Below are 19004 nucleotides of genomic sequence, written 5' to 3'. Positions count from 1 at the left end.
AAATATCAAAGAATTTCAAAGGAAGCATCTCTGCATCCTGCAGATGAAAAAACAAAGAAACCAGGACTCAGCATAGATGACTTACACATAATGAGTAAAATATTAGCTGAATGGATGAATTTTTTTGTTAGAAAATCATATTTTACTAGAAAGTTAAGATAACACAGTGTGTCACTTTTCACATGCTTCTGTTTGTCACTGACAGACCCCTACTACTAGGACAAGTTTTGGGTTATGATTCTAAGGCATGCCCAGGCAGCAATCCTGAGACTTTGACGCCACAGCCTACCTCTGCCTCAACTGGCACTTTGGGTAGACACTGGGCAACAGGGCTACTCAGGACAAAAGTGCCCAAGATCTTCTGCAGATGAAACCCTAAGATAGAGGTCAGCAAGCTTTTTCTAAAAGGGCCAGATAAGAAATATTTCAGCCTTTGTGGACCATTTGGTTTCTTACAACTACTCAACTCTACCATTACTATGTGAAAGCTCCCAGAGACAATACCTAAACAGGTGGCCATGGCTCTGTGCCAATGAAACGCTCCCTATGGACACTGAAATTTGAATTTCACATAATTTTCCTGTGCCACAAATTATTCTTTATTTTTTCATCCATTAAGAGATATAAAAAACATTCTTAGCTTGCAACCCTGACACTGAGGGCACCAGGGCTCCTGCTCGTGCTGGAGGACTTCATTCAACAACCCTTTCCCCAAAAGGCTGGCTCAAGAGTGTCTGATGTGGATGGCGCCTGCGTCACAGAAAAGAAAGGGGTTCTACAGCAATCTGACCCTACCTGCAGCATGGACGACCAGACCCAGCGTGGTGGTGATTTTGGAATTGCTAGGCCTTGCTGTTTCTGGATCTGAATAAAAATAAGCAAAATCAGCCATTAAGCAATGTGAAAAGGAAACTGTTAGAATAGTCACTTGGAGGTGTTTCAAAGAATTCTTTGAAAGCTCTTAAAATAGAAGATTATCATTTTCTTCATTACTACCTTTTTTCTGCTGCTTCAGACACTTAGAAGTTTCCCCTGTCCTGAAGAGGTGGGCTGAAGGGAACTCTTCGTTTGACCCAGGACAGACAACCGCCTCACACCCTTAACACTTTCCAAGGAAAGGGCTCTGTGGCCTCTGATCATTTCTCTCCAGACCAATCTCATTGTCACTGTCTGCCCTCCCTTTTTTTTTTTTAAAGGGCTGCACTCTCAGCATATGGAAGTTTCCAGGCTAGGGGCTGAATTGGAGCTGTAGCTGCTGCCCTACACCACAGCCACAGCAAAGCCAGATCCGAGCCATGTCTGCGACCTACACCACAGCTCACAGCAATGCCGGACCCTTAACCCACCGAGGGAGGCCAGGGATCAAATCCAAATCTGCATAGATACTAGTCAGGTTCGTTTCTGCTGAGCCACAACAGGAACTCCTGTCTGCCCTCGTCTATTCCTCAGCCTCCTGTAAACTTTATTCTAACATCGAATTGCCTGTCACATTCGCCTTTCTCCATTTTATTGCCACCATCCTAACCTAAACTTTCATCCATTCAAACCTAAATTAGCAGTAGGCTCCCAACTGGTTGTCTCCCCTTACTCTCACTTCTCTCTAAGCTAACCCATTCTATACATACTTGTCAGATTCATCTTTCTGAATCACCACCCCTTCTTTTTTTTTTTTTTTTTTGCCTTTTTTTTTTTTTTTTTAGGGCCCCATCCTCAGCATATGGAGATTCCCAGTCTAGGGGTCGAATGAGAGCTGTAACTGCTGGCCTACACCAGTCACAGCAACGTGGCATCGGAGCCATGTCTGTGACCCACACCATAGCTCATGGCAATGCCAGATCCTTAACTCACTGAGCAAGGCCAGGGATTGAACCTGCGTCCTCATGGATGCTAATCAGACTCATTAACTGCTGAGCCACGATGGGAACTCCTGAATCACCACCCTTCTGATGGGTTAGATAATCAGTTAAGAATCTGCTGCTTTTCAAATTCAGTCCAAACTCCTCTTTTAGTAGGTTCTTGAGCCCTTTATTCACAAGGGTCATCTTATTTTTCACTATCTAGTCCAGTTAAACAAGTTTCTTGAACACCCTCTGAGAAAATCTTCTCATCCGCCTTTTACCACATCTCCTCGCCCCTATTTCTTGACATGTACTAAACTACTTAACCTGTCAATCCAACTGAGACAGTGTTCAAGGTTTAATTCTAGGACCATTTATCTTGAGAAAGAATCAAAGATTAATTACAGCTCAAAACAACTCTCCCCTTGTCCAGAAACATGCATCTTTATGCACACTCTCTACATGTTAGTTCAAGGTGCTATACTCCGCCTTAGAGATACGAAACTATATATATACATATATTTTGTTTAAATATGCCTTATATCCCTAGACTGACTGTGAATTATTTAGAATTAAATTTTGTACTTCTTTCCATTTCTTTTTTATATTTTATATCTCTTATAGAGGGTAGCACAGTCCTGGCCACCCAACAGTTGCTTAACAAATCCTTGGAGAGTTTTTTTAAAAAAAGTTAGTATTTCTCTGCAGTACAGGTATAACAGGAAATATACAAACAAGTAAATAATGTCCAAACAATGTAAAGTTCCAAGATGTGGACATCAAAATGCCAGGTGAAGTGACAGATGGACATTTGTCAAGTAAATAGCAAGGAGTTTAAAATTTTGAGGGGCTCAGCACACAGGAAGAAGAGTTTACAATCAAACAAGCATGTACAAGTAATGTGTTATCTTTACTAACAAAATTTATCTTCTAATTAAAACACTGCAAGAAGGGTAGCTAAGCCCCTCAAAACTGAGACAACAAATATTTCAATGTCGCCCCCAACTGGGACGAACAATCATATACACTACGCAATAAGCTTGCTTTTTGGCTTTTCTTTATCCAGTCTTGTGGTCTAGTTATAAGCAGCATCTTAAGTGAAAATCAGAGGCCTTACAATTAAAATATGATTTTTACAAATCTACAGGAAGACTCTGCTTCAGAATAAATTTAGTAAATGAATTAACTTGTACTGTTAATAATAAACAAAACCTTGTAGGTAATAGGTAAAGCGAGATCATCAGATACATGAAAGCCAGCAAAAACAGGGACCTCTGAGAGAAACAGGAGGAAGAAGAAAGGAACACATGCTACATTTAATTATTTGTATGGGGTTACAGCACATTAGTGGGCCTACGAATGCATTTTAAGTTGAAACTAATAAGAATTGCAAGAAAAATGTCCTAAGAGCCATTGTAGACAACGATGTGATGCAGCTGGAGTCAGATTCCACCCAACAGGGGCTGTTTCTCGATTGTTATTTGGAATAAAGCACATGAATAAAACCTTTTATTCCTGAACCAATTTTCTAAAATAAGACTTGGTTAGGGAAAAAAAAAAAAAAAAAAAAAAAAAGAGAGAGAGAGAGAAAGAAAGAAGAACAAAAAAATAAGAAAAAAGAAAAGAGATAGGAAACAAAGAGATTTAAATCCTTTCTGGACCAAGGGTATTTTTAAGTTTAATCCATTAGAAAAAAAATTTTTTTTTGGAAATCATTTTCAACGTTCAGGAGAATTGCAAGAATAATTTAAAAACCATCCTCACCTATCCTTTTTTCAGAATGACTGTCTAACATTTTGCCCCATTTGCTTTATCATTTAGGGCTTATGCCCTCTTGGTTCTCCATCCACACGACACAAACACATACTTTTTTTCTTCTGCTCCATTTGAATAAGGTACATATCATTACCCCTAGAGACTTCAGTGTACATTTCCTAAGAGAAAGGAAATTTACTTACATAATCACAGTGCAGTTATTCAGTAAATTCAACACTGATTTTTTTTTTTTTTTTCCTAATCGCTCTTGCATATTCTAATGCCCAGGAATGTCTCTCAGAGTATTTTTCCTTTTCCAGGAAGGATCCAGTCTAGGATCATACATTGCACTTAGTTGCATCTCTTTAGTCTCCTTTAATCTGAAATATTTTCTCTGTCACTGACTACTGTGACACTGATATCTCTGGAGCATATATTCCCCTCCCTGCACCTTTCCTGTGTTCTAACAGAATGGCCCTTCCACTTGGATTTGCCTGATGTGTCCTGAGACAAGGCATTCTTGCATGGAGTACTCCAGAGGGGATGTGGCTCAGGATAGCACATACTGAGGCACAGAATGTACATCTCCTGGTCACTGGTGGTGTGAATTTTGGACTGTATCTTGGACACAGTAAGTATCATCTTGTGGATACTATGGATTCTATATTCCTCCAATGACTGCTGATTTTTTGTTTTGCTTTAAGTAACGTGGTTCAGCTCAAACTGTAAACTCCGCCTTTGGGGCAGCTGCCTAAATCTTATTTTAGTTTTTTCACTTTTAGCTGAGCCACCTGGGGGTTGCCGACGAAAGCATGGTTCAGGGCTTAGCCAGAGACCTGCACAGTTTTAGACAAAGAGATGGAGCTGAGTTTCTCTGTCTCTCTCCTTTTTAAGATCTTCCCCTGTCTTTCCAGTGGCTGGAGTTACCCTGAACTCTGTCTTCCAGTTCCTTAGGCCAGAAAAACTGAGTCTTTTATCAGCGAGCTACCCCACAAAAAGGCAGTAAAGAGAGATTCCAAGTGTTGACTCCCTTCCAGAATTTCCTTCCTTCAGGTCACTCTCCAGTGTCTTCAGATAGGGGCTTTTAAAATTTTGTTCAAAGTTTATAGTTATCTGTAAGGAGACTGATCTGATAGTAACTTACTCGCCCATACTGAGAGAATGTCAGTGACATTAATTGTCATCATCGGGTCAAGGTATTATCTGATTTCTTCATTTAGTTACTGCTTTTTCCTTTGCAATTAATAAGCAAATTGAAGTATATCCCCTAGATTTAACGTTCATTGATGATTCTGGCCTGAGTTGATTTTTACTCTAAAAGCTGCAAAAATGATTTTCCAACAGCAACTGTCTCCACATTGACCAGTTGGCATTTGGCACAACTGTAAGCAAATGCCCTCCCTTTTCCTTTTTTTAATCTTTCTCTCATGTGGATGGGCCACTGATTCCCATTTTTTCAATGATTTACACTTTATTACTATTCTTAATTATCATGGTGCTCAAATTGTCCTAGACCTGGCCAGGGGAAGCCCCTTCGAGTTGGCTCCTCTATCCTGTGAGATTTCAATCTTCTTCTTCTTCTTTTTTTTTTTTTTTTTTTTTTTGTCTTTTGCCATTTCTAGGGCTGCTCCTATGGCATATGGAGGTTCCCAGGCTAGGGGTCGAATCGGAGCTGTAGCCACCAGCCTACATCAGAGCCACAGCAACTTGGGATCCGAGCCACATCTGCAACCTACACCACAGCTCATGGCAACGCCAGATCCTTAACCCACTGAAGCAAGGCCAGGGATGGAACCCACAACCTCATGGTTCCTACTCGGATTCGTTAACCACTGAGCCACAACGGGAACTCCTCCATCTTCTTTCTTCCTTCATATATACACGTATTTTTGAGCACAAGATGCTCCAAGCTCATTTTATACTTACCCTGCCCCTGTCCTGGAATCAATCATTTCTCTGAAGAGCCCTGGTATGCTCATTGCTAGTGGGGTGACTTTAATTCTACGCCTTCTCTGCAGACAGAGTCAAGACATACATACATGTATACATAAACACACATGCATTTATGTTACCCACATACATACAAAAACCGTTTTCAGAAATCATGATTCTAGTAGATCCAATTCCAACCCATCCCTGCAGGGGTTCTTTCTTGCTTTCCCTCTATTTGTAAGTCCTTTCTTATTCAGTGAGGACTCTGGTTCCACCAACAGCAACATATTTACTCATTGGCTTAATCTTGTAACACATCTAAAATAGTTTCAGTACTGTTTTGCCCATACCATTACAAAAAGCAAAGCCTGCTAAAAGGAGTTCAGTAATGTGTATGCTTCTTCCCCGAATGAAGGTATATAGCCAAATACTACATTTATAAGTTACCTGAATTGGTTTTTTTAAAGATTCCCTTCAGTGTGATTGTGTTATTCATTTGAAATACAGCTCATTTGTTTCAGTTAGTGACCCCATCCTTACAGATTTCATTTTGTTTTTTTGCTTTTTAGGGCCATGCATTTGGCATATGGAAGTTTCCAGGTCAGGGGTCGAAGAGGAGCTGCAGCTGCTAGCCTACACCACAGCCACAGCAACTCGGGATCCAAGCTGTGTCTGTGACCTACATCACAGCTCACAGCAACTCAGGGTCCTTAACCCACTGAGCAAGGCCAGGGATCAAACCCGCATCTTCATGGTTACTAGTCAGATTCGTTTCCACTGAGCCACCATAGGAACGCTTTCATTTTATTTTCTGAATGAAAAATGTTAACATGTTTCCAAAAGCCAAAACTATCTCAAAAAGGCATGCCCAGGGAAATGTCGCACCCTCCTAAAACCTTTCTGCCTTATTCCACCCCCACCCTCACTCCTACAGATAACCAACTTTGTTTTCTAGCCGGATCCTTCTTATATTTCTTTTTTGTAGATAAGGAGATATATGCATTTTTTTTTTATTTCCCCCGTTTTACACAAAACTATAGTCTATGATAGATGGCAAATTTATTTTTGCTTTTTTTCCCCACTTAATATTTCTTGGATATCTCTCCCTATCGGTTCACAGAGATCTGATTCCTTATTCTATTTCAGAGCCAAACAGAACTCCATTACATGTACACACACACACTTCACTCAACCAATCTACATGCCTGGACACTGAAGTGGCTTTACAATGATAAACAATGTTACATAGATCAATCTTGTGCATACGTATTTTCATATTGAAGCAGAATTATCAGAATAGATTCCTAAAGGATTTGAGGGTTGAAAGGTAAAAAAATGTATGCAGTTCTGTTAGAGCCAAATTCCCCTCCACAGGGGCTGTACCATTACCTAGTTCCACAGCCACAGATGAGAGACTGTTTTACCATAGCTTTGCCAAGAGTATATTAAGTTTTTGAATTTTTGCCTGACAGGTGAGAAATGGCATCTCAGTGGAATTTGGATTTGCACTCTTATTTTAAGTGCAACTAAACATTTTTTCATACATTTAAAGACCATTTTTATATCTTCATATGAACTATTTGTGTCTTCTGTCTGCTTTTCTACAGATTTTTTTTTCTTTTTTTTTTTTTTTTGGTAGACCAGGGATTGTTAACCTGGGGTCCACACAGGCAGGATGCAGGGGCTGTCTGTGAACTTAACTTGGGGGAAAAAAAATTTTATTTTTACTAACCTCTAACTGAACTTTAGCATTTCCTTTAATTATTAACATAGGCAATAAACCACAAGTAATATTAGTACTACCTTTATCTTATTCCTAATAGATCAGATAATTTAATATTATTTCAGTTGTAGATATCTTCATATCATCACTTTACTCATCACTTTTTTTTTTTTTTTTTTTTTTTCTTTTTAGGGCCACACCTGCAGCATATAGAAGTTCCCAGGCTAGGAGTCAAATTGGAGCTGCAGCTGCCAGTGTATGCCACAGCCACAGCAACACTAGAGCCAAGCCGCATCTGCGACCTACACTGCAGCTCATGACAACACCGGATCCTCAACCCACTGAGCGAGGCCAGGGATCGAACCTGGGTCCTCACGGATACTAGTCGGGTTTGCTACTAGTTTGTTGTTGAGCCACAACAGGAACGCTGCACTCATCAATGTTTTAAGGGCTTACAGAATTACAGCCACATGGCATGGTTACAGTCTTCCTGTCTGTAGGTGCTCCTGTGAGGGAGCCAGGGAACTATCAGGCAGCTCTGCATCTAACAGTCATTCAGCCACCAAACAGTAGAAGTCATGGGATCTCTCGCTGGAGATCAACATATCTACGTTGCTTTCTAGTAGTTCCCAACTGCAAAATTCTCGGTTGATGTATTTGAAAAGAAATATCTATAAACCCTTATATCTATTATAACCCTTTCAAATTTATTTCTATCATGATGGCATCAAAGTTGTATCATGCATCAGAACCCCTTTTTATTTAATACAAACCATATCAAAGACGCTGATCTAGCCAAAGATGAATCCATTGATCTTTAGAACAAACAGGTATTATGACAGGAATTAAAAGTCCTGGAAAATTCTAGTTTCTTGAGAGAAGCTTATCTTTCCCTGGAGCACTAGCTACAAATGTGTTTAAGTACATCTGTAATAAAATATCTTTGTGAATCAGGTTCCTCTACACTAGTAACCATCAAAACAAAAACCCTTATCAACAAGATGTTCAACTTGACACTGTTGCCTTGTTAATGCCCATCTCAGAATTTAATGTTCTCAGTCAGTCTAAGCAACAGTAGCTGTTATACTAATGTCCTAAAATAAAGTTTAACTTGTTTATGATTTAAAATATGTCATTTTTTAATGCACTGATAAAGAAGACATATGTCCCTATATCACAAATTTGTCTTAATGTTTTGGCAGCTATATTTCAATATAATTGATTTCCTCTGTAATCCTATGCACTATGCTTTATGCATTTTAAAGCATTATTTCAATAAAAGGTCCACAGGCTTGAGACTGCCTAAAGGCTCCATGGCACAAAAAAGGTTAAGAACCTCTGCCCGTGGAGCTTCGTGAAATGAGACAGCTTTAAGATAAACAAGGTAATAGCCCAATAAACACTCTCTTTTGCCACATGTCACAACCCACTAGCTTCCTCAAATGAGCAAAATGTTCACCAGAACCCAAGAAAGATAAAAGTTTTAGCACCAAATAAGCCACTGATACATATTGAATTATTCAATCATTTGTGACCACCTAAACTGTAAACTTTATTGCACCGCCCAGAAAACCTTGGAGCCACTTACCGTCAGTAGAATGCACATGGGAGCTGCCAATCTGGTCCACCAGCAACATGAAAACGAAGCCCAGTACAAGGGAAACACCGATGTAGGCGTGTAGCTGTGTGTGGTCATGGCTGTGCTCATGTTCATGGGCAACTGGTATTTCTGCTACTTTGTTTGATGCAATCACATTCTGTGTTTGACTTGTTTGGTGGTGTTTTCCTAGAAGCAGAATGAAGAGAAAATGTGTTTTTTTCCCTTAAGATATCTTTATGTAGACGCTTCCATTCCTTGGTATTTCAAGCTCTACAGATTTTACTGCAAAGACATTCACTTCCTACACTGTAATCTAGCCAAACATAAACTCCTTTAACTTGAAATTCATGACGGGAGTGCCTGTCATGGCTCAGCAGAAACAAATGTGACGAGCATAAATGAAGAGGCAGGTTCCATCCCTGGCCTCACTCAGTGGGTTAAGGATCTGGCCTGAGTATAGGTCGCAGACATGGCTTGGATCTGGCGTTGCTTTGGCTGTGGCATAGACCAGCAGTTACAGCTCCAATTTGACCCTTACCCTGGGAACTCTGTATGCTGTGGGTGCAGCCCTAAAAAGACCAAAAAAAAAAAAAAAAAAAAAAAAAAAAAAAAAGATGGAAGAAATTCCCAAGGGTCTTCTACTTTTGGCATGCAGAATTTTTAACTATCTATTATTCTTAAAACCTAGGAAGTGGAAGCAAATCACCAAGAAAGAAAGCAGTCATAGTCCCAAGGGATGTCATCCCAAATCCTCCTTCTGGCTAGAGAAATTCAACCAATCTCATCAGATACTAGAGTAAGGTTTATTTTGATGAAAATAGGCAGATGAAGTGTAGTAATAATGAAAATAATTACAATCAAATTTATCTAGTTTTACACTTAGGTTGATATAAAAATTGTAAATAAAGAACAAACTGGGTATAAAACACTTTTTTTTTTTTTTTTTTGTCTTTTCTAGGGCTGCTCCCACGGCATATGGAGGTTCCCAGGCGAGGGGTCGCATCAGAGCTGTAGCCATCGGCCTACACCAGAGCCACAGCAATGCAGGATCCGAGCCGTGTCTGCCACCTACACCACAGCTCATGGCAATGCCAGATCCTTAACCCACTAACCAAGGCCAGGGATCGAACCCGAAACCTCATGGTTCCTCATTGGATTCGTTAACCACTGAGCCACGATGGGAACTCCCCGGGTATAAAACACTTTTAGCTTTAAAAAACATCAGGGAACAACCACTAATTAGAAACCAAAAGGGCACAGCAGTTTAAAAAACATATCCTTCAGTCTAAATTCACTTCTAGAAATATGATTATTGCGATAATCTGAATTACAGTAAATGACACTAAATAATACTGCTAGTTTATATTCACATATATGACACTCAAAGCATAAACATTTCAAGGCCAGAATCCTTATCTTTGTTAGGTCTCATAAACACAAGCTAACATACTAGAAATTTACATTTACAATTAGATTAAGTATTTAACTTTTGACTGCAGAAATTGTACAAACCTGTTGTAATATTTTAAACCCTGCCTTAATTCTTTAAAAGTCATTTTTGAAGAGCACAAAGCATGTGCCATCTTGAGATAATAAAAACCTATGTATTTTTCTAATTCCTGAAAAGTTTTGTTTTCACGGTTTTTTAACCTAGTTAAAAAATGTGGTAAAATACACATGACAAAATTTACTTATGGGAGTTCCCGTGGTGGCGCAGTGGTTAATGAATCCGACTAGGAACCATGGGGTTGTGGGTTCGATCCCTGGCCTCACTCAGTGGGTTAAGGATCTGGCGTTGCCATGAGCTGTGGTGTAGGTCGCAGACATGGCTTGGATCCCGCGTTGCTGTGGCTGTGGTGTAGGCTGGCAGCTACAGCTCTGATTCGACCCCTCGCCTGGGAGCCTCCATATGCCGCAGGAACGGCCCTAGAAAAGACAAAAAGACACACACACACAAAAATTTACTTATGGTCTTAACCATTTTTAAGCATACAATCCTGTGGCTTTAAGTACATTCACACTGTTCTGCAACCACCAGCATCAGCCATCTCCAGAACTTTTTCACCTTCCCCACATAGTTTTTAATATGAATATTTTTTTCTCCTAACAGTGATTTAATTTACTCATTTTAAAATTAATGCCTACTCTCTCTTTTTTTTTAAATTAACTTTATTAAGGTATAAATCACAAATGTAAAAACTCTAGTAACTACCACCAAGGTCAAGATATGGAACAGTATTTAAAAATCCCAGAAAAGTTCTCTGGTGCTTCTCTGGAGTCAATACGTCACTCCTGGTCTCAAGTAACCACTGCTGTGCTTCTGGTCCCCAGAGTTTTCCCTGTTCCAGGATTTCATATAAATGAATCATACACGGGGGGTTGTGGGATGGAAATCCTATAAAACTGGATTGTGATGATCATTGTACAACTATAAATGTGTAATAAATTCATTGAGTAATAAAAAAAGAATCATACAATATGTACTCTTTTGTGTGAGGATTCTTTTGCTCAGCAGAGTATTTTGAGATGTATCTAACCTTTGCGTATATCGGTAGTTTGTTTCTCTTTTTTTGCTTAGTAGTGTTCTATTGCATGAGCCTATCACAACTTGTTTATCCATTCAGCTATTGATAGACATCTCGGTAATTTCCAATTTTCATCCATTATAAATAAAGCTGCTATGAACATTCAGGTACGAGTCTTTCTGTAGATACATATTTTCTTTTTCTTTGGGTAAATACCTAGGATCAGAACTGATGCGTGTGTACTTATTTAACTTTATTGAACCAAAAAACTGGCAAACAGTTTTCCAAAGTGGCTGTGCCATTTTATACATCCAACAACAAGGGCTCAGAGTACTAGTTGCTCCATACCACTGTCAAGAGTTGATACGGTGAGGCTTTAAAATTTTAAAGGTGAGCATGTCATCTGCAAACAGATAGTTTGAATTCTTGTCAATCTTCATGCCTTTTCTGTCTTTACTGGCCAGACTAACATCCGGTTAGGACCCCAAGTACACCGTTAAGTACACGCGGTTGAAGGGAGATAGCCTTATTTTGTTCTCAATGTTAGAAATGCCCTTTCTCAGTAAGGAAGTTCTTTCCTAGTTTGCTGAGGATTTTTTTTTTTTTTTTCATGAATGGGAGTTTAATTTTATCAAATGCGTATGCTTTTCCGTACCTGTTAAGGATGATCAAATGGTTTCTCCACTTTATTTGATTAATACAATAAACTAGTTTTTGGATATTAATCCATCTCCTGATTTGCATTCCTGTGATAGACTCCATCTGGTCAAAATGTATTATCCTTTCTCTATATTATGAAATTCAATTTGCTAATAATTGGTAAAGCACTGTTCCAGTGACATTCATGAGGGCTCTCTGCTTGGAAGTGTTTTCCTTGTAACATCTCTGAGTTACACTGGCATCCTAAAATGAGATGAAAGGCTTCTCCAAGAGACAGGCAGAAAAACCTTCACCAGCCCCCAAACTGCCATTGTATTAATTTAAACAAGGTCTGTGAATACTGGCAGTTATTCTGATGCTAATATTAAGCAGTTTTTGAAACTACTGACATGAGACTTTAGGCCATGACGCCTAGTAAAAAAATAAATTTTACATCATGATCTAGTAAACATACACATACATGAAAAACTAAATAAAAAGCTGCACACAATAATACTTGGCCTTACGATGGTTACAGTGCACTACTCTCTCTTTCTTTCTTTGTCCCCCCCCCCCCCCGCATGCTCTTCTTAAACACCAGTCATAAGTCCAACTTACTAAATTTATTTCAAGATCCTCTGAGTTGTTACCTTCAGGTTGGAAGCACTGCTAGAGGGAAAGAGAGATTTTTCAGAAGACGCAATGGATGATTTGGGGATAAGAGGCATTTCCTGGAAATCAGAAGCCTACACTACAGTGGTCACCTAGAGAGAACTAAACACTAGACAGGTCAGGAGAAAAAGGTGGGCAGGTGAGTGTGCCCACCCTGTCCTTCATGCCAGCAAAATGAGTGTTAGCAATAGGGATTTTAAGCCAGAGAACTGACTGGAAGCTCGGAGATGAAACATAATTAAGTTTATGAGAGAAGCAGTCTTGAATCCATCTTGAATTTTGAATCAGTAATGCTGGATAATTAAAATGCAGCATCAGGGGAACACAAGGGTGTTTAATTTATGAAAAATCATTAAGCTATATATTTTCAATATATGTACTTTCTTGGGTATATGACATATACCTTCACTGTATGCAATATTTCAGTAAAAAATTAATAAACTCAAAATGCAGGACCTGGACACCCAATAGTGAGATAGTAGAACTCATCATTTTTCAGGTAGGTCTTCTTTATCCACTGGGAGAATAGTATAGCATGGCCTTAAGAATATGAAATAAATGAAGTAAAAACCCCTGATTTTCTCTAAAGATAAGGCAATTTTCAGTATGCTTCCACTTTAATTTGTAAAACCAATTCATTGTATTTATAGATGTAAAGAAACTATACATGTGAAGTAAGTCACAGGATTTTGGTAATTATAATTTTCAATACTATTCAGAAATATGCTATGGGACAGAATTTGAATGATTATACAGTACCCACTAAATATTTAACAAAATGAGCTCCCATCTCTGTCTCTGCCTAAACTCTGCATGAGTTGGTAAATCCATGGGCCTTCCACGCTGCGTCTCCTGGATAACACCTTGTCTTTCAAGACTCGGCTTGTGAGTCCCATCCTCCTTGAGAGCTTCTGTGTCCTCCTCTGCTCAGGTACACCCAGCACACTGGTGTGTCTCTATCACAGGTCTTTTCTCACTGTACCATAATTCAACAGCAGCGAACTACAGGACAAGGGCTGGTGCCTGTTTTTGTAAATAAAGTTTGAACTGAAGCACAGCCATGCTCATTTGTTCACAGATTGTCTGTCTATGGCTGCTTTCATGCTATGACAGCAGAGTTGAGTAACTGCAACAAAACCATATGGCCCATGAAGCCTAAAATATTTACTATCTGGCCCTTTACAGAAAAAGTCTGCCAACCCTTCCTGTCACTGACTGTTAATTTATTCATTTTCCATCGGCTGTGAATTCTTGAAAACAGGGGCTATACTGTAGATCTATGAACTGCTAACAATCAATATAAGGCCAGAAACTGAGTAGATACTCAACAAATTGATGTTGAAGGCAAAAAATGGCCTTCACGCTTATAATTTTTTTAATGTGGCATTTCATTTCAAAAGTTATGCAATTTATTACTTCCTAAGCAGAAAGATTTTTAAAAATGGAAATAAAACACAATCTTTTAGTCTTATGTTGCACACGCTTCTTTATAAATGCAAACTTAATAGGTAACAGATGTATATACTAACTTAGGTGAAATGTTATGCTAAAGTGAGCCTAGGTAAGAAGGTGGGTTAACATCTTATTTAAGGGTATTAGTCATACTATTATGTGTGAACAACTGCCTAATAATTTTTTTTCTTTTCTTTTTTTTTTTTTTTTTTGTCTTTTTGCTATTTCTTTGGGCCGCTCCCGCGGCATATGGAGCTTCCCAGGCTAGGGGTTGAATCAGAGCTGTAGCCGCTGGCCTACGCCAGAGCCACAGCAATGCGGGATCCGAGCCGTGTCTGCAACCTACACCACAGCTCATGGCAACGCCAGATCCTTAACCCACTGAGCAAGGGCAGGAACCGAACCCGCAACCTCATGGTTCCCAGTCAGATTCGTTAACCACTGCGCCACGACGGGAACTCCCTGCATAATAATTTTTAAAGATAATTATTTTGGGGGTGTCCATAGCTCTGAAACTAAATGTTCAAGCCTAAACACAACTTTCAAAGGATGGTCAACATTACTTCACTTTATGAGGTATGACTATATCATAATTTTTAAATTTAGATAAGATCCTTCTATATCTAATTCCAACAGGCTTTATTTATCTAAGTAATTTTGGAACTCTTCTTTTGGTTAAAGCCTGCAAAAGTGAGGCCAGGGACTGAACCCTCAACCTCATGGGTGCTAATCGGATTTGTTTCTGCTGAGCCACAGTGGGAACTCCCTAGTATCACCAGCTTTTGATCTAAAATAATATTGCAGAGTTCCCGTCGTGGTGCAGTGGTTAACAAATCCAACTAGGAACCACGAGGTTGCGGGTTCGGTCCCTGCCCTTGCTCAGTGGGTTAACGATCCGGCGTTGCCGTGAGCTGTGGTGTAGGTCGCAGACGCGGCTCGGATCCCGAGTTGCTGTGGCTCTGGCGTAGGCCGGTGGCTACAGCTCCGATTCAACCCCTAGCCTGGGAACCTCTATATGCCGCGGGAGCAGCCCAAGAAATGGCAAAAAGACAAAAATAAAATAATATTGCATAAACAGGTCACCTATCTTATTAAACAGATTGTCACTGAATAAATTTTATACTTCTCCAAACCTAAAACTACTTTTTTAAAAATTTTTTTTTTTTGATCCTTTTTTTGTCTTTGTTGTTGTTGTTGTTGCTATTTCTTGGGCTGCTCCCACGGCATATGGAGGTTCCCAGGCTAGGGGTCGAATCGGAGCTGTAGCCACCGGCCTACACCAGAGCCACAGCAACGCGGGATCCGAGCCGTGTCTGCGACCTACACCACAGCTCACGGCAACGCCGGATCGTTAACCCACTGAGCAAGGGCAGGGGCCGAACCTGCAACCTCATGGTTCCTAGTCGGATTCGTTAACCACTGCGCCACAACAGGAACTCCCTAAAACTACTTTTGATGAAAATACTGCCACTGATGATATTCATCAATATGTGCTGCACACTCTGGACATTTTAGCAGACAAAATAAGAGGTAGAAGGGATGGGTCATGTCAGTACAGGATCATCATGTTTGAGAATCCTGAAAGTAAAGTATAACAAGAGCCTTAAAGAACTTCATTTTGGAGTTCCCGTCATGGCTCAGTGGTTAAAGAATCCGACTAGGAACCATGAGGTTGCAGGTTTGATCCCTGGCCTTGCTCAGTGGGTTAAGGATCTGGTGCTGCCGTGAGCTGTGGTGTGGGTCGCAGATGCGGCTCGGAACCCGCGTTGCTGTGGCTCTGGCATAGGCAGGTGGCTACAGCTCTGATTGGACCCCTAGCTTGGGAGCCTCCATATGCAGTGGGAGCAGTCCTAGAAAAGACAAAAAAAAAGAACTTCATTTTCATTAATGAATGATAGGACAAAAGTTAATGTTCCATAGAACTATGGTGGTTTCAAATGTTAGCTCCATAGTAAACAAGCTCTGCAGTACTCAATAAACTATGATCTAAAACTTCCGTTTCTATAAAGAGTTTTCTCACGTGAACGCTGATAACAAATTTCAGTGATTTTGGAGCTATAATTATAGAAGAGTATGAAGAATTTTCCTTTTTACATTAATTTGTATTTAATAATGCTTATTAAAGTGTCAGAGCACTTACTTATCATGGTATACTGAGCTCTGAAAAAATGTCTGTTAATTATCATAATTACAAGGTCTACAGAAGAACTAAACTATAGGCTGTAGTTACATGTAAACAAACTCCTTTCTTGAAGTTTGGAGAAAAGTCGGTTTGATCTACAATAAAGAAAGAGAGAGAAAGGGTGGAGGGAGAAAAAGAGAAATTAGCAGAAGCTAAAGTGATGTGACTAAACCATCAGTATCAAGAGAGATGTGGAAAATTTGGAGATAGCTTAGTTTAAAAAAATTTGGGGAGTTCCCATTGTGGCTCAGTGGTTAATGAAAATTTTTTTTGTCTTCTTGTCTTTTTTAGGGCCACACCCGTGGCACATGGAGGTTCCCAGACTAGAGGTCCAATCGGGCCAGTAGCCGACAGCCTACACCACAGCCATAGCAACACCAGATCCGAGCCACGTCTGCAACCTACACTCACAGCTCACGGCAACACAGACCCTCCTTAACCCACTGAGCGAGGCCAGGGATCGAACCAGAAACCTCATGGTTCCTAGTCAGATTTGTTTCTGCTGCGCCACAATGGGAACTCCCACTTTTAAATTTTTTTTCTTTCATTTAAAAAAATTTTTTAAGGGTTGTGCCTGCGGCATATGAAAGTTCCCAGTCTAGGGATCGAATCAGAGCTGTAGCTGCTGGCCTATGCCACAGCCACAGCAACTTGTAAACTGAGCCTTGTCTGTGACCTCTGCCACAGCTTGTGGCAACACGGGATCCCTAACTTACTGAGTGAGGCCAGGGGTCAAACCTGCATCCTCAAGAATACTAGTCGGGTTCTTAACCCACTGAGCCACAATGGGAACTCCCAACACTTCACTTTTTAAAAAGAATGATGTGGACTTCTGGTGCTGGTCAAGATGGAGTAAAGCCCACTATAGCCTTAGGAACACACTGATTACAGCAAAATCTCTGGACAAAACACACAAAAACCAACTACCTGAGGACTACAAAGAGCAAACAGCAGCAAGAGGAAAGAGGGCAGCAAAAACTCCAAAAGAGGGGTTCCCACTGTGGCGTAGGCGTTAATGATCTGGCATTGAGCAGCTGTGGTGTAGGTTGCAGCTCAGGCTCAGATTCAATTCCTGGTCTGAGAACATCCATATGCCATGGGCACCACAGAACAAGAAAGAAAAAAAGAAAAGAAAAAGAACTGCTGAGAGGTGTTGGTGTAGAGGGCAGCCCATCCTTTTTCCCCTTTTTATCCACCCTCTTTCTTCTTTGCCAGCCCTGCCCCAGTTGCAGAACGTCATGGCAGTAATGCTGGAAGTTAAAACCCCAAGAAAAACCTCATCTTTCTGGCCACAGTATCCAGGCAAAGGGCCCTAGTGGCCTCAAGAGTATCGGGGGAGGGGGGGGCAGTTCCCGTTGTGGAGCAGTGGTTAACGAATCTGACTAGGAACCATGAGGTTGCAGGTCTAATCCCTAGCTTTGCTCAGTGGGTTAAGGATCTGGCGTGGCCGTGAGCTGTGGTGTAGGTCGCAGATGTGGCTCTGATCCCGCATTGCTGTGGCTCTGGTGTAGGCCGGCGGCTACAGCTCTGATTAGACCCCTAGCCTGGGAACCTCCATATGCCAAGGGAGCGGCCCTAGAAAAGGCAAAAAGACAAAAAAAAAAAAAAAAAAAAAGAGTTTGGGGGGGAAACTGGTTATTCTGCTCTCTCTTTTCTTCTGCCACTTTGCCCCGAGGGTAGTCCAAATTACATGGACTATGCAGTGACAGCACAGGCAGCTAAACCCCTAGAGAAACCCAGTGTCTCTGGCAAGGACCAGGAAAAAGGTTCCCTGGGAACCTGAGCACATGAGAGGAATCCTGGAGAGGAAAGAGCTGGAGGGGGGCAGGGGTGTCCCTAATCCTGTATATACATGGCACTAGTCCCAGGCTCACCTTGAACTCTGCATGGACAGGACATACCCAAAGCAGTACTGCAAAGGCTTTGAAAACTAAACTAAAACTGGCACCATTACCCAAAAAAAGGCAACACAGAACTTGCAGTCTGCATGTAGCCATGTTTACTCCCTGCTAAAACAAAAGAAATAAACATTGTCCAGAGGATTTTGAGAGCACCCAAAGTCTTAAATTATAATGTTAAAAATGTCCAGGATACAATCCAAAATTACATAAAAAGAAACAGGAAAACCTAACCAATTATTAAGGGAAAAGACAGTCAACCCAACTCCAAGATAATTCATATACCAGAACACTCAAAAGACTTTAAAGCAGCTATTATAACTATGCTCTATGCAGTAAATTCACTTCAAATGAACAGATGTACTCGGTAGAAAACCAGAAACTATGAAAAGGAACCAAGTGTAAATTTTAGAACTGAAAATTAAATATCTGAAGTAATAAATTCACTGGATGGGCTCAATAGTAGAATGGAAAAGAAAGAGGAAAGAATCAGAAAACTTGGCTACAAAGGCAGAGTTAAATAGTACCAACAGAAACCACCTGGCTAACGAAGTCTAAAATACTCACTATGCGACCCTTTACAGAAAGACTTTGCTGATCCCTGGTCTAAACACACCAACTAGAAGACAGAATTGTCAAATTAAACACACACACCCCACATGATCCAACTATACACTGTTTACAAGAAATCTACTTTAAATATAATGAATAGCATAAAAAACTTTAAATATAATGAATGGCTTAAAATAGGTTAAAAGTAAAAGGATAGAAAAAGATATACCATGTAA

At 40.3% G+C, this 19004-nt stretch overlaps 1 protein-coding gene across 3 annotated transcripts in view; it reads right to left on the bottom strand.

The window, feature by feature from the left end:
* SLC39A9 (solute carrier family 39 member 9) overlaps positions 1–19004 on the bottom strand; it is a 58834-nt gene that overhangs the window by 7654 nt on the left and 32176 nt on the right. For all 3 annotated transcript variants that reach the window (XM_084969577.1, XM_001926183.7, XM_021099403.2), the window contains 2 exons: positions 8837–9034; positions 796–864 (listed from right to left, as the gene is read on the bottom strand). In XM_084969577.1, coding sequence (XP_084825703.1) covers positions 796–864; positions 8837–9034 — 267 coding nt within the window. The remainder of the gene's footprint in view (positions 1–795; positions 865–8836; positions 9035–19004) is intronic.

The sequence above is a fragment of the Sus scrofa genome, chromosome 7, assembly GCF_054392235.1.
Source record: "Sus scrofa isolate SSC_HxYL_T2T_F1_AM1 chromosome 7, Sscrofa_HxYL_maternal_Yorkshire_Landrace_v2.0, whole genome shotgun sequence".
Classification (NCBI taxonomy): domain Eukaryota; kingdom Metazoa; phylum Chordata; class Mammalia; order Artiodactyla; family Suidae; genus Sus; species Sus scrofa.
This window is presented reverse-complemented; position numbering and strand designations above follow the sequence as displayed.